Source organism: Dunckerocampus dactyliophorus, chromosome 5 (assembly GCF_027744805.1).
Source record: "Dunckerocampus dactyliophorus isolate RoL2022-P2 chromosome 5, RoL_Ddac_1.1, whole genome shotgun sequence".
Taxonomy (NCBI): Eukaryota; Metazoa; Chordata; class Actinopteri; order Syngnathiformes; family Syngnathidae; genus Dunckerocampus; species Dunckerocampus dactyliophorus.
The window spans coordinates 1,255,001-1,270,876 of NC_072823.1; the positions used below are offsets into that span (position 1 = coordinate 1,255,001).

Sequence of the window (15,876 nt, forward strand, 5' to 3'; positions counted from 1 at the left end):
CAGAGGACGGCAATGTGTCCACAGATCGAACCTACGAGTCAAAGACACACCACGGAAAAAAAAGGGTAAGTGTGTTGAAACAGTGCCCTACTCCTGCACACTTGAAAACAGTAGGGCTGCAACTTGCAATTATTTTGGGAAAAAAACCCAACACATTTTTAATTTCCCCCTCTTAGCAGCAATCCCTTTTAAGAATGCATGAATGGACTTTTTCCCCTCCCCAAAATCATAGTTAAGAGCGCGAGGAACAGGAATTTCTCAGACAGTGAAATTGAAGTCGAGAAGTATAAACAACCAACTGACAAACATCACAAACACTGGACTGCGAATCAACGGGTCACTGGCACAGACTGCTGCATGTGCATCAGTGATAAATAAATAAAAATAGGGGCAGGCTGTACCTTTTGGCATGGGCTCGTCTGCTCTGTGGGGAAGGGCGGTGCCTTGTGTTGATGGTCAAGTTGTGAAGCATGTAGCATGATGGTATGTGTATTTTGCATGGTGAAATTTTTATAAAGTTTGACATGAGCACTGATAAGTAATCATCCTCCATATCTTTAGTCCAGTCTGATGTTTTTGCATCCTTCCGTTTGAATGGTTTGAATTTGAGCTTCACTTTTTTTGTCTATTCACAATGGCTATGGTTTAAATTTGCATATTAATTTCATACCAAATTGAAAGGGAAACTTTAACAGTCATAATAAAGCAGCATTCAAAGTACAACAATACACACAAACAACAATAAAGCCTAATTTTGGGAAGAATCCCCACTCACAGTGGCAGGGTTTCACTGCTGTGCCATGCAGGGATTGGAACGCCATGTATATAAATGAAATCTTCACGATGAAACACTCCTCCGTCCATCCATCTTCTATACCGCCTATCCTCACTAGGGTCAGGTGCACCCTGGACTGGTCCCAGTTAAGTGCTTTACAGCAGCCAATGAAACACCACTACACAACACGCATGATAATAAATTGTACAACCGAAAGGTAAAAACGTGCTCCAGTGATTGTGCAGGTCTAATGTTTAGGGGCAGGCCATTCCAAAGTCTCGGACGGGTGACAGAAGGCCCTAACACCCCGAGATTTAAGATGAAGTCTGAGAGTGGTTAAAAGGAGCTGTGAGCTGGACCTCATAGTTCTAGCGGGAACATAAAGGGTCAGTAAGTCAGATAAGTATGAGGGAGCCAGACCGTTCAATTTAAAAAGCAAGAGAAGAATTTTGAACTGGATCCTGTTAGTAACGGGTAACCAGTGTAAAGAGGCCAGGATTGGGGTTATTCGTTCCCCTCTCTTGGTGCCAGTTAACAGGCGGGCAGCTGCATTTTGAACCAGCTGTCGTGGTTTGGATGACTGATCCAAACCACGACATAGGGAAATGACAGTAGTCCAAGCGGTCCAAGTGATAAATAAATGAACAACATGATCAAAGACGTCAGCGGGAAGGTAAGGTTTAACCTTTGCTAACTGTCTCAGGTGGAAAAAAACAAGACTGGACCACAGCACTCACTTGTTTACACAGTTTAAAAGAACCATCTAAAAGCACACCAAGGTTTCTTAATAGGGATGTCCCGATCCACATTTTTTGGTTTCCGATCTGATTTATTTTTTTATAGTCATCCCATCCGGTACCGATTTTTTTTTTTCTTTGTTCGTTTTTGAAATAATAATAAGCTTCTGTTACAAACATGACTTTGTGTAATTGATTATGGTTATGGGCCGCACGGTGGTCTAGTGGTTAGCACGTTGGCCAATACAGGAACAGCCTGGAGATCGGGAAGACCTGGGTTCGATTCTCCCTTGGGCATTTCTGTGTGGAAATGTGGAGTTTGCATGCTTCCTCCCACATTCCCAAAAACATGCAGGTGAGGTTAATTGGCGACTCTAAATTGCCCATAGGTGTGAATGGTTGTTTGTCTATATGTGCCCTGCGATTGGCTGGCGACCAGTCCAGCGTGTACCCCGCCTGTCGCCCGAAGTCAGCTGGGATAGGCTCCAGCATGCCCCCGCGACCCTAATGAGGATGAAGCGGTATAGAAAATGGATGGATGGATGGATGGATTATGGTTATGAAAATAGCTCTTGAAAGCATTCAAAATTATGCAAGCAAAATATTGCTGAATGGACTTTTTGATTCCACAGCATGGCCACCAATATTGTTTGGCTTTTGAAAGAAATCTCTGGGAGTCAGGCTCCTAATCCAATAAAAGATAAGGCTGGAAAACATGGGCGTACAAAATACCTTTTAGGGTAGCACTAATTATTTGACATGGTTATAGATCAATTTGTGGCGTGATTTACAAATGACTTTATTTATTTATTTATTTATTAATTAATTAATTAATTAATTAATTAATTATACACATCTCTCTTCTTCAGCCATATGAAATCTGTTTTATTTTTTCCCAAATTATTTTTTTTTTCGGTTTTTAGAATTCAGTTTTTTACCTTTTCCACTTATTTTGCCAGCATAGAGCATTTGCTTTTTGGGTTAGTGAATAAAATGCAGAGCTGCCAGAATCTGTCCAAAGGGCATCATGAAGGTTTCACATCATGAACCGCCTGTGATAATTCCTTCTAAGAAACGGGGTCAAACAGCTGAACACAGAGGAGGAACACAGGGGTCAACAGTTCCGTAATCAGCAACTGTAGGCAAGCGACGTAGAAAATGGATGGATAAGCAAATGTGTACAGTGTGATCAACAAATACAGATACTGTACTCTGAGCTTTCCTGTATTTGTTTTGAATCTACAGGCTGGAGTGCAAAGTGTGGACAAGTACACAGCCAGTTACAATCCTCCCCGTCAGATGTTCAGCTCACCGGCCACACACCAAGATCATCCATTTGACCATCTTCAGAGGGAACTGCTTGACTCAACACAACGCAAGTCTCACAGCTATATTACCGTGCCCCCTACGTTGATGGAGCATACTGAGGAGTCGTACCGAGATAGCTACCGTAATTTCCTGTGTATAAGACACACCGGGGTTTAAGCCGCACCTGCTAAATTTAGTGGGGCAAACAGATTTGTACATATAAGCTGCACATGCTCACGTCATAAAATGGCATATTGTGGCGCACACAAGTCAAATCAAGCCAATCATGAGCTATGAGAATACTCGCAACGACCTTATCCACCCATTGGAAATTGCAGGTGGTCGTTGCTCAATACAACAGTCTGACAGTCATCTTATTAAGAACACTAAAATCGCGTGCATGTTGTGAAGAGTGCCTATCACGATCATCAATAACGCAATTAACCGCTCCATAAATAAAAAATTAACTTGATCATTTTGCCGGTGTAAATTGACATGCGCACGTGTGTTTGTTGCCGCTAGCAAATGTACGCCCAGAGTGCTGCAAGTGAGTGTAAGGAGTAACAAGCAAGCAAACTTAAATGGAAGGGTGAACAGTCATTGAGTCTTCACAGGCGTACTAGCCACGATGCAGGGTTTGCAGGGTCACCACGCCTTACTATACTGCAAACATATTGAATAAACCGCGTGGAACACTTCCTTGGTGCCTGTTGTGTATAAAGTCAATTTTAGCCTGTTTGCGTGTGGTCATTGTGACATGAAAAAGTTAGAGACAAAGATAATGAAATAAATAATACAAAACGCTGGAACATTCATTTCAAATGCTGTGATTCCCCAAGTATAACACCTCATTGTGCACCAAACGCATTTTGCTGCATCCAAAACAGTACTTTGACCAAACTCTCACAAAACATCACACCTCATGAAAGGTAAACGGCATATTCCACACCCCATATGCATGGCTATGCAAACGAGCTGACGTCTGCACTGACACACAAACAATATTCAGACAATAACAAGTGACACTGATTCAGAATCAGAAATATGTGATTCTTATTGAAGTGCAATTTTTGCTCAAGGAGCATTTTGTTTCATTAGGGTGTTTTTGTGGTTTTTTTTTTGGTTTTATTTTATTTATTTTGTTCTCTTGACTTTCCTCTCACAACGGAATGGCCTCAATGTAATGTTGAAAATAATATTGCTGATCGGCAATTGTTTGTAGGAAAATGCTCATCCAGCAAAATGTGTTATTGTGACAAATCTAGTTATGCAAATTCGACGACGGCGTCATCTAGACACAACCCCACGCACCGGGATCCTCTGAGAAACACTGTTAATCTTACTGTTTCTTTCACTTAAAGGAATCCATGACTGATTTTTATTTTTTTTTGCCATCTTAGAAACTGCTGACAAGGAGCAACTTGCCCAACTGCAGATTTTAAAGAAGGCTCAACATCGGCAAATTGAGGGCATGGAGCAAAAGCTTGAGGACTCAAAGCGCCATGTGAGATCCCTTGAGCATCAGTTAGCCATTGTAAAAGGTATTTTTTCTTTGCAGTACTTAACTTTTGAATTGAAGAGTTTGAATTATATACTGTATAGTCATACTGCATCAGTGTATGGCAATCTTGGACTTTAGTTTTAAATGTGATATTAAACTGGCCCAGCACTGAGGGAAGAAAGACTTTGACGGATACGGCAGATGCACTGGGGCATGGCCTGATGCTGAAGTCTTAACTAATTTATGTTTAGATGAAAAGGGTGGCTTTGCAGTGAGCCTTCAGGAGTCAAATCGACTGCTGGGTGAGGCCAAAGATCGAGAGGCTGAAATGCAAAACAAACTGAAGCTGATGGAGCAGCAAATGCAGACCTTGAATGAGAGAGACCAGGAGGTAAGCTGTGCAGAGTATGTTATAGTTAAGCGGTGTTTCCACGCATTTTGCCTCCGCGTTGTCTCACAATTTGCCGTGGCAATACGTTTCATTTATGTGTTTATTTATGGCACTCCTCAAAAGCGTGAAGACTAGTTTGTGCACTGATTGTGTTCTGTTTACGTGTAAATTACGCATGCAATTCGCGACCGAAAAAGCTGCGCATCGGCACGAAATGAACACGCTCCCGCACAACTTATTTACACCTTGTCAAGTGCTGTTTACGTCTAGTGCGTGACAATCGGTCCCACGTAGGTGTGCATTGTCACCACCGCTTCCGTGAAGCAGTCGTGGCATTATTTGGTCCCGCTGCGTCCTGCATGACCCCATGCAGCAGCAGGCCTCATCGCTGTAGCTTCATTGATTCCTCTATTTGCAAGGGACCTACAAGATATTGAACTCCAGAGAACTGGGGTGCAACGAGTGCTCGAATAATTCAAGTACCTCGATTACAAAGTAATGGAGGATTTTTTTCTGCCTTGAGGACTTGCTTAAGTCGGATGACGAAGAAGGAAGCGCAGGTTTGAAGGCGCTAAACTAAACACAGCGCAAATCGATGAGACTAAGGTTAATGTACCTTAACATAACGCTAGCCGTGTGGAGGGCTGACTTTCTCTTAATTATGATTACTGTCGAATGTGAGGCAGTTTATTACGATGGTAACGTGACTTCATACAGGGTTTTCAGTGACAGGGAGAGAGAGAATGACAGCACGAAGCGACGTGCCTGCTCACGCAACAGTAGTTATTTCAGCTTAATGTGGCTCAAAGTCTGCCTTTGCTACCGCAAAATTAAGGCACGAAAAAATTCCACAGATGTGCACCTCAGAAAAACACTACTCGTGAGGACCAACTGTAGTAACGCAGCTCAACCCCCATCGCTCGCCCTCTCTGACAAACTAAAGGGACTTTATTTTTGCTCAGATCCAAGATCAACAAAAGCAAGGGTGGCCAAAGTGCGGCCCAGGGCCCATCTGTAGACCATGGCTCATTTGTCATTGCATCACTACAGAAATTAAATGCAATTAAAAAAAACATCAAAAATGGCAAAAATAGATCAAATGGAACAATGACAAAAAGCTGAAATGTTGACGCCAACAGCCAATAATGACACAAAGCTTTGTATTTATACTTTTTAATTGAATTTAAAAGCATTTCTACAAATAAATAGATGATTTAATATATACACAATAGATAAATCTATTACCCACTTCATTGAGAGCAATGTGTTCCACTACAGAGGAGTTTTCATTTTACTTTGAGCACTGCAAAAACTCTCTTTTATCAAGAATATTTGTCTTATGTCTAGTAAGCCTGTCTAAGTTGAGGATTTATAAATGCCATAATGTAATATGTCATGTAGTCTTGGTAAAGTCATTATTATTTCTCTCCTTTTCCGTGAAATAGTTCCAGTGTGGGATGGGTAAATTAATCCACAAAAGCACCATCATGTACGTAGATTACATACCACTACCCAATTAATTGATGGAACATTTGGTAGAATAGTCGATGACTAAAATGTTCCGTAGCTGCAGCCCTACCAGAGAAGAAGCTGCTGCAGTAAATGTTTATTTATTTGCACATGATAAACAGCGAAGAAAAAAGGAAACATTTATAACCAATTAACATCATTGTGCAGGAGAGGATGGAAGCCAAAAGAGGCTTATGTGAATACCTCCCCAAAATTACACAGTACACAGGGGAAAAAAGATAGAGGGAAAAATATTCAATTACAATATAACTGAAATAATAATCCAAAGTAAGAACATTTAAAAGTACAAATCATCAAATAATATACAGTCTTATATTTTTCTGTTCGTCTTTCTCAGATGCTTTTTAAATGAAGATCAAGATGATGTTGATTCGAAGTTCAGGACATAAATTATTCCAAAGATGTGGTCCACGATATGTTAAAGAATACTGACTGACAGAAGTTGGACAATAAGAAAGATAAAATTGACTTGAACATCAGGTAGGATAATGGTGAAGAAAAGTCTAGATTTTCTTGCATTTGCAGGTAGAGTGTGCAAAGATCAGGAAGAACGCAATAACCTAGAAAAAAGGAGACACGGACAGTGCGGGAAAGGGCATTGCTGACTAGAAGACGTGGCTTTGGGCGTCATCATTAGTTATTAATAATATTAATATATGCACAAGGAAGATCCAAGACGCTACAGAAATAAATGCGTATCAAATACGCTTTGATACCGCCTGCATGACTTGCAGCGCCATTGCGGCATGCTTGAGTCGCCAAAATAGTCAGATGCAATCGATAGCTTGAACACAACAATCTGAACAACACAACACAAAGTAACCTACCTAAAGCACCATGTGGGCATACAAAGAAATATCTACGCACCGTGAGCTAGTATGTCGCTCTTTTTGATGACCACCTATATATAGGTGGCCCCTCCGCCAAGTTTTTTAAACCCAGTGTGGCCCGCGGGTCAAAAAGTTTGCCTACCCCTGGTTTACACATGTGCCATTGGCACGCTAAATTGTGCAGCGCAGCGCTGGATAAAATGCGTGCAAGTGTAAACGAGGCTTGGGTTTCTCTCAGCTGTGTTGAATTGCAGTAAATTGGATGTTATCACACGGTGGCCACAGACAACTTGGACATGATGTGACAATGTGATTACAGAACACAAAGAAGCAGAGGGTGGCCGAGGCCGCTGTGGACAGCATGAAGCAGCAGATGTTGGAACTGTGTCGCTCTGACACTCTATCCAAAGCACGTGAGCAGCATGACAGAACTGTTGCGGTCATCAAGGAGAAGCACGAGGCCGCAATCTTGGCCTTACAACACAAGCTCGATTCAATGTCTCAGGCTCTGAGTGAGCAGGTTGGTGGTGTTGTTATGAATGCAGCCGTCATGTATTTGGGAGATTAGATGAGCAGCACTCGTCCCAAAATGTCCTCTTGCAGTGGCTTGAAAAAGTATTCATACCCCTTGAACTTTCCCACATTTTGTCACGTTCCGACCACAAACATAAATATATATTAATTGGCATTTTAGTTGAAAGATCAACACTCAGCGACACACAATTATGAAGTAGAAGGAAAATTGTACATGACTTTGAAATTTTAAAAAAATAATAAAAAACTGAAAAATGTGGCATGCAAAAGTATTCAGCCCCCTTTTCTCTGAGTGCAACCAGTTGCCTTCAGAGGTTGCCTGATGATTGCTGAATGAATATAAATACAGGTGTTCTGTGACGGCCTCAGAGGTTTGCTAAGAGGACACTGGTCAGTGAACAGCATCATGAAGTCCAGGGAACACACTGAACATGTCAGGGATAAAGTTGTGGAGAAGTTTAAAGCAGGGTTAGGTTCTAAAAAGATTTCCCAAGCTTTGAACATCTCACAGAGCACTGTTCAATCCATCATCAAGAAATGGAAAGGGTATGGCACAACTGCAAACCTACCAAGATATGGCCATCCACCGAAACTTACATGCCGAAGAAGGAGAGCACTGATCAGAGACGCAGCCAAGACGCCCACGGTAACTCTGGAGGAGCTGCAGAGATCCACAGCTCAGGTGGGGGAGTCTGTCCATAGGACAACAATTAGTCGTGCACTGCACATATCTGGCCTTTATGGAAGAGTGGCAAGAAGAAAGCCATTGTTGAAAGAAAGCCATAAGAAGTCATGTGGGGGACACAGCAAACGTGTGGAAGAAGGTGCTCTGGTCAGATGAGACCAAAGTGGAACTTTTTGGCCTAAATGCAAAACGTTATGTGTGGCGGAAACCTAACACTGCACATCACTCACAACACACCATCCCCACTGTCAAACATGGTGGTGGCAGCATCATGTTGTGGGGCTGCTTTTCTTCAGCAGGGACAGGGAAGCTGGTCAGAGTTGATGGGAAGCTGGTTGGAGCCAAATACAGGACAATCTTGGAAGAAAACCTGCTGGAATCTGCAAAAGACTTGAGATGAGATGAGACTTGAGGATCACCTTCCAGCAGGACAACGACCCTAAACATAAAGCCAGAGCTACAATGGAATGGTTTAAAACAAAACCTATTCCTGTGTTAGAATTGCTGTTCACAAACGTTCACAAACGCTTGAGCTGTTCTGCAAAGAAGAATGGCCAAAAATTCCAGTCTCTAGATGTGCAAAGCTGGTAGAGACATACCCCAAAAGACTTGCAGCTGTAATTTCAGCGAGAGGTGGTTCCACTAAGTATTGACACGGGGGGGCTGAATACTTTTGCACGCCACATTTTTCAGTTTTTTATTTTTTTTTAAATGTGAAAGTCATGTACTTCGCAATTGTGTGTCGCTTTGTGTTGATCTTTCATATAAAATGTCAATAAAATATATTTATGTTTGTGGTCGGAACGTGACAAAATGTGGGAAGTTCAAGGGGTATGAATACTTTTTCAATCCACTGTAGCTGCAGGTCTACCGTGGTGTGTTTTCACACTTGCCCCTGTTGGTGAACACTCATAACAAAAAAAAACAAAAAACTTTTGGTTCACCCTTTGCTCTGCTTTTTTAGGACTGAGTTGAGTTTGTTGTAAAAGTACAACTGTACACAACACAGGTGTCAAAGTCAGTCGCACTAACTTAGGTCGTGGGGTGAACAGGACAAATCAAATGAAACTTTGTTTGAGCACAAATATAATGGGAAATGGACAGGGTACAGAATTACGAAAGATCCCCGCTTTTCACAAGGGTTATGTTTTAGGTCCACCAGTGAAATGCGAAAAAGTAATTGAGACGCCCATAAAATTGTCTACTGTCTTTAAAGTAGAAAATGTTGATACTTGAACCCAAAACATGAGGAAACTGAAAATGACATAATGTAAGCAAATGAAATATTGTTAGTGTCAACATGCAAGAGACATGGCGTAAATGAATTATCAATATAATACAGTAGATATGGAGAATGGGAAGGATTAAATAACCTCTGCTTCTTCCAACCCCTTTTTGGACATGTTGAATTGGGCAAATGTAACCGCACAATGTTCCTTAATGTAACTTATTAAAGAGGACCTATTATACAAATTTTCAGGCCACAAGGACCACTTTAGTAAAATAATTAAATAAAATTTCGCCTCCCCTTACATGTTCGTTCATCTCCAATTATGAGATAAATCTCCAATTGACAAGGTTTACAGAATGTATTCAAAATATGTCAGACAGAATAGTTTTACATTCTTGGGATATCCGGGCTAACGGTCTCTCCTAAAGTCCTCATGCGGCTTTCTGACCAGAAGGAAAGAGAGTCGGCCTTGATCACTGGTCCCCCTCTGCCTTTTGTAGTTGTTTTCCTTAGACCATCTGCGCCACGGTAACCCAAGATATCCTATTCCTTGCATTCTTCGGTGACACGTGTGTGATGACAATGGCTGAGAATTGCATCTTAGCTGACATGGTTGGACTCTCATCAGCACCTTTTTCTGTACAAAATAGTACATACACTCCCAGGATAGCGCATCCGATCTGACTGCTGATTATGTGAATGCACTTTACCTTTATGTTTCTATAACCTACTTAAATAAATGTTCATCCATGCAGTTAACAAATTAGGAAAGTATCATCTACTTGTAAGAAATATTTCCTCACTCAGCAAACAAGTTAATCAAACAATATTATCCTGCAACTCCTATAGAGCAGCTACACACGATAACCTGCACAGAAAGCTTCCTAGATCTTCCACTCTGCACCTCTTCCTGCAGTGTTTTTTGCCTCCCGCCCAAACGGTCTGTGTAATTTACTCCACCACCGGCCCTCCTGCAGGTCCTCCACTCCGCTGTGATCAGTCACACTCTCAAGCTCTCCTGAGGACTTGCAGACTGCTGCTGAACCCCTTTTGTCTGATTACTTACACAAAATAAACACAGTTTGGACACTGATAAATTGTTACTTACAGCTTGCTCTTTTGACTCTTGAACACGGCCAAGTAATGTCAGAAAGGCGTCGGACTTCAGCAACAGTTTGGCGGATAGTCCGGCTTCGTATCGGCCCATGTTCACAAAACAGTCTTGTGTGAAGTGCCGTTGCCAGTTGAGCATATTTTTTGCCTCTTTAGGCACACCCCAACAAACATTTCCTGGGAGCCATACGTGCTAACACCGTGAACAGAGCAGAGCCAAGCAAAGTGGGGCAGGCCTACAGCGTTTTCCTCCGCATGCCCATAGAAGTCTGGGTTGCAACAATTGGTGTTTAAATAAAAAACAAACTCTGTTAAACAGCGTGCAGAGCCATCCAAAACTGCTTTCTGGTCTCACTTCCAAATGCGCAAACCTCATGATCTGACGCGTTGGCATCCTTTAACACGAGAATACAACATTGTAACAACATTTATAGGTCCGAAAGGAGGAAAAGCATAATAGGTCCCCTTTAAGCATGCCTGAAACACATAAATCATACCAAACCATGTTTAATAATTTATGAATGCATTTGTGTGTTTTGGTAGTAAAAGTATAATGGTTTTGCATTTGTGCAGTTGATGAAGAATACATTTCCCATCATCGTGCCCTAAGATTGACTAGTGATCAATGCAGGGTGTATTCCACCTGTCCCACCTCCCCTAAGTCAGGTGGGAGAGGCTGTAGCCTCTGGCACCTGGAGGTATTAAAAAAGAAAGGATAAGTAGATGGATTGCTAGATGTTTAATTTGTACTTCTTCCTCTTGTCATGATATACTTTCAGGTGGATATTGACCATGGGTTACGTGAGCAGGTGAAACATTTGGAGCGGCAAAGAGAACAAGAGCAACTAGAGCGAGCACGAGTGGTCAATGCACTCACTCGGCAACTGGAGGAGAGTCAGCAGCAGTGTGCCAAGCTGCTGCAGACGAGTGAGCCAAATATCCTATAAACACAGTAATATTGAACCTTTTTCTTCCCATTCATATTTTCCACTGTTTGCGTATTCTCCAGGTTCTGTGCAGGAAATGGGCCAAATCCAGATCAAACTACAGCAGGCTCATGCAGCTAAGGCTCTGAGTGAAGACGTGAACAGAGTCTTGCAGGTTTGTTCTTTTGTCTCAAGAGGAAATGCAGACCTGCCAACATGTATGCATTTTTGCTGCTCTCCAGGGGCCTTATTTAGAAAAAAAGTGTATGGTTTCCATCATAACCAGGGGTGTCACGAGACGCTCGGCTCACAAGATGAGACGATACACCAGGGTCAATGAGAACGAGACAAGACGAAATTTGAACATAGCTTAACAAATAAATGACAAATATATTGCAATCAACTAATATGATTTCTACTACGTTATGCTCTTCTGCACTCTGACTGGCAAAAGGGCTCACTCCGTTCATGCCGTTCTGCTCTGGAACAAATGTGCCAAGGTTCTGAAACCAATGCACAGAGCGAACTCTCTTCCTGCCGGGGGAAACGGAAGCATGAACAAAATGTTCAAGTTCATTTTCATTTATTGTAAGATTAATTATTTAATTTGTTGTCATCTCAGGCCTAGTGGCCACAAGACTTCTTTTGTTGTCTGAATTACAAATCTTGTCACGAGTTAATCTTGCGAGATCTTGTGACACGCCTAATCGTAGCACATTGTGTGCTCCCAAACTTATGTCAGCTGTACGTTGAACTTTTGGTGAGATTAAGAAAAGCACACATTTAGCCTTCTGTTTCAAGCCATGCCAAAGTCTGACAGAAGTCACCAAGAGAACTATTTATACCCAATCTCAATGTCAATCTCGTTATTGGCACAATATCTTTTATCTGTCTGTTGTAAGGTACTGTATTTGAGTCATGTTGATAATAAAAATAAAATGTAGGGGTGTCGCGGGATCTCTTTTAAAATGTGAGGCAATTTCTTGATGGAGGAAAAGCTGTATGGTGAGAGCAGGGCAGCCAGAAGCCAATCAGATTCTGAGCTATGGCATGGCTACTATGAATGATAATACAGTAACATGGAAGTGGCAATGTGCGAGTCATTATTGGAAGTGCACATGAAGTGCTTGAGGCACACCTTGCAATCCAACGTACCTCGGTCTTCACAGCGTCAGCGAGTGACTTGTGGCTGTTTTTTCCATTAGAGTTGAACAGCTGCTTTTTACTTGTTGATTAAGCACATTAAGGATAGAAGTAGGAATTCTACATTTGATCACATTTTTGTCAAATCATTCCACGTAGACGTTGGGACTTGTCTGCACTCTTAATCACAGAGTGCTTCTATTGAAGCTCATTGCATTTGGCTGAGCACCAACTGTTGAGCACCGCCGATCACCAGTTCTGCTTCATAACACACCATAAATAGAAGAGGGTGAGTAAGGGTCTGAATTTAAATGTTTCTTACATCATGCATTTATATATGTGTGTGTAATGTATATACACTCCTGATCAAAATCTTAAGACCAGTTGAAAAATTAGCATTTTTCACATTTGGATCTTAATGATGTTTGAAGTAGAGCTACAATATGCAAAAACAAGAAGGGGGAGTGAGACAAAAAACAATCTGGAGCATGTAATTGAAACAAAAAAGAGCCTATTTCAGGACCACAGGCTATAAAAGCCAAAATTTGCTAAAAATTTTGAGCAAACATACATTTTCTGTCAGGCGTTCGCACTGTCATGCCCTCCTGATGGTAAAGCTAAGAAGCTTTCTCTTTTTCAATGTGGTGTTATTGTGGAGCTGCATAAGCAAGGCCTCTTGCAGCGTGCCATTGCTGCTGAGGTTGGGAGCAGTAAATCAGTCATTCTACATTTTTGGAAAGATCCTGAGCATTATGGAACAAAAGTCACACCTGCGCTGAGCCGGAGGATCCGATTGGCTGTCCATCAAAACACAGGGCGGTCTGGTCTTCCACCTTAATTAAGCCCCTTACTGGTGCCAACTGCAGCGCCATAACCATCAGACGGCATCTGCGGGATAAGGTTTTAAAATACAAAAAAGGAAATCACAAATTCCACAAAACTGCCCGTTTAGACTTTGCCAGGGAGCATCAAACATGGGACATTGAAAGGTGGACAAAAGTTTTATTCTCTGATGAGAAAAAATGTAACCTTGACAGTCCAGACGGCTTCCAACGTTACTGGCATGACAAGGACATCCCACCTGAGATGATGTGGAGGGGGGTCCATCATGATCTGGGGTGCTTTTTCATTCAGTGGAACACCGGAGCTTCAGGTGGTGCGGGGTCGTCAAACGGCGGCCGCTTACGTGCAGATGTTGCAGCGGGCATCCCTCATGACTGAGGGCCCTCGTGTGTGTGGTAACAGCTGGGTTCTTCAACAGGACAACGCTGCAGTTCACAATGCTGGCTTGACCAAGGACTTCTTCAGGGAGAATAACATCACTCTTTTGGACCATCCTGCATGTTCCCCTCATTTAAATCCCATAGAGAACATTTGGGTATGGATGGCAAGGGAAGTTGATAAAAATGGCCATCAGTTCCAGACAGTTGATGCCCTTGGTGAAGCCATCTTCATCACTTGGAGCAATGTTCCCACTAGCCTCCTGGAAATACTGGTATCAAGCCATTTTGGAAGTGATGAACAAGAACGGTGGCGCTACTCATTACTACTGAGAACATTTGGTTTTGGTTGGTTTGGAGAGTTTTTTGTTTTTTTTTTTTTTTTTAGGCAATGGTGCTAAACTTTTGATCAGCTGATCTATTTTTTGTTTTAATTATTACAAGCTTCTTTTTTTTTGTCTCACTCCCCCTTCTTTGCATATTGTAGCTCTACTTAAAACCTCATTAAGATCCATTAAGATGCAAATTCTAACAATTTTTCAACTGGTCCTAAGATTTCGATCAGGAGTGTATGTGGCAGTGAAGAGTACTCGTAGAATTTCTTCAAGGTTGGCACGTCTGGGAATGCATTTTTGCCACTCACAAGTAAGAGCTTCAACATGTTTTAATAATGCTTCATGTTTGTTTTTTATCTTGAAGGAGGATTTGTCCGACTTGAAGGAGCAGATTACTCTGTATGAATCTGCTTTCAAACTTGGGGTAATTGCATTAGATGTGACAGGTGACGGGGAGAACCAACTTTCTGAATCCTGTTTGGATTTAGGATTTAAGAAAACCAACCGGAAAAATGGCACTCTTCACAGGTACATCCTCTTAAACGAAAAGTGCACTTTTCTTTTTTATTTATTTTTTTTTAATGTGCCCATCAGCATAGAAAAGCAGCATAGAAAGCACGTGTCTGTTTGCTACTACTAATCATGGCAGACTTTGTGAGACGCGCCGCCAATGACTGCTCTAGGACAAATGAGGATCCGGAACCATATCTTTTAGAGCCTGAATATACGGAGGATAAGCTGCAGCTTTTCGAAGCTGAGCCCGCAGGAAGAGTGTGAAACTTCAAAGGTAGCAGACGGGGGCAGGTCATTGAACCGGAATGACTTGGTGGTGTAAATATGGAGCTTGCCAAGGCATGATGACAGATATGGAGTGTGGCATACAGTGTTACTATCGATGAAAAAGCTTGGTGTGTATGGCGTGGAGGATATTGCTCCAAGAGGTTGCGTCACAAGGAACGAAGAATTGCTAGCGCTAACAAACCCTGCAGTCGTAGAAACTTATTTTTTCCCCACCTACCCAAATTCAGTGGGAAAAGATGCCCCAGACCAGCTGGAGCAGACGGACAAATGTCTTTGGAGTAAGTCACCATGATATTCGTTGTGATACACGGAGCACACAACACATGGTATCACAACACAGTCCATCGAGTCGTGTAGAAACAAAACATGCAATGTGGGCTAATACTCTATTCCTAGTTGTTCATATGCTTGTTCTTTGTTTCTACTGTAGTCAGTACACTTTGCTGTCCTATCACGTTGTTTTGGACTGCGACTCAGTACGCCAGAAAATTAGTTGTTGGCGTTAGCAGCTACAATAACAATGTCACTTTATCTTGGTTTATATACAGGTCAGTTATGTAAATACAACATTGTTGTATTCATTGTTGGAGGGGCTATCTTGGGGCATTATGGTGATGGTTTAATTCATCTCGGAACATGCACACAAATTTCACTGGAGCACATCACATAACACGATTCACAGCTCCGCATGTCCAAAAAGGAGTCGGAAGAAGCGAAGCTTATTCATCGTACCCCTCATTCGTTTCGCATCCGTTGCAATGCATTTGTTCACCTCCTGTATTCCGATGTACTTCTTGCCTGTTGTAATTATCTAGG

General features: G+C 42.0%; 1 protein-coding gene across 11 annotated transcripts in view; it reads left to right on the forward strand.

Annotated features, from left to right (window-relative positions):
* The window catches only part of cep152 (centrosomal protein 152), a 45,882-nt gene that overhangs the window by 6,306 nt on the left and 23,700 nt on the right, over positions 1–15,876 (forward strand). For all 11 annotated transcript variants that reach the window (XR_008570472.1, XR_008570473.1, XM_054777082.1 and 8 more), the window contains 8 exons: positions 1–65; positions 2,758–2,887; positions 4,221–4,361; positions 4,573–4,712; positions 7,392–7,592; positions 11,415–11,562; positions 11,645–11,736; positions 14,624–14,787. The exon at positions 1–65 is cut by the window's left edge and continues 175 nt beyond it. Coding sequence is in view for 9 of the 11 variants with exons in the window: in XM_054777082.1 (XP_054633057.1) it covers positions 1–65; positions 2,758–2,887; positions 4,221–4,361; positions 4,573–4,712; positions 7,392–7,592; positions 11,415–11,562; positions 11,645–11,736; positions 14,624–14,787 (1,081 nt within the window). In the remaining 2 variants the exon portion in view is untranslated. The remainder of the gene's footprint in view (positions 66–2,757; positions 2,888–4,220; positions 4,362–4,572; positions 4,713–7,391; positions 7,593–11,414; positions 11,563–11,644; positions 11,737–14,623; positions 14,788–15,876) is intronic.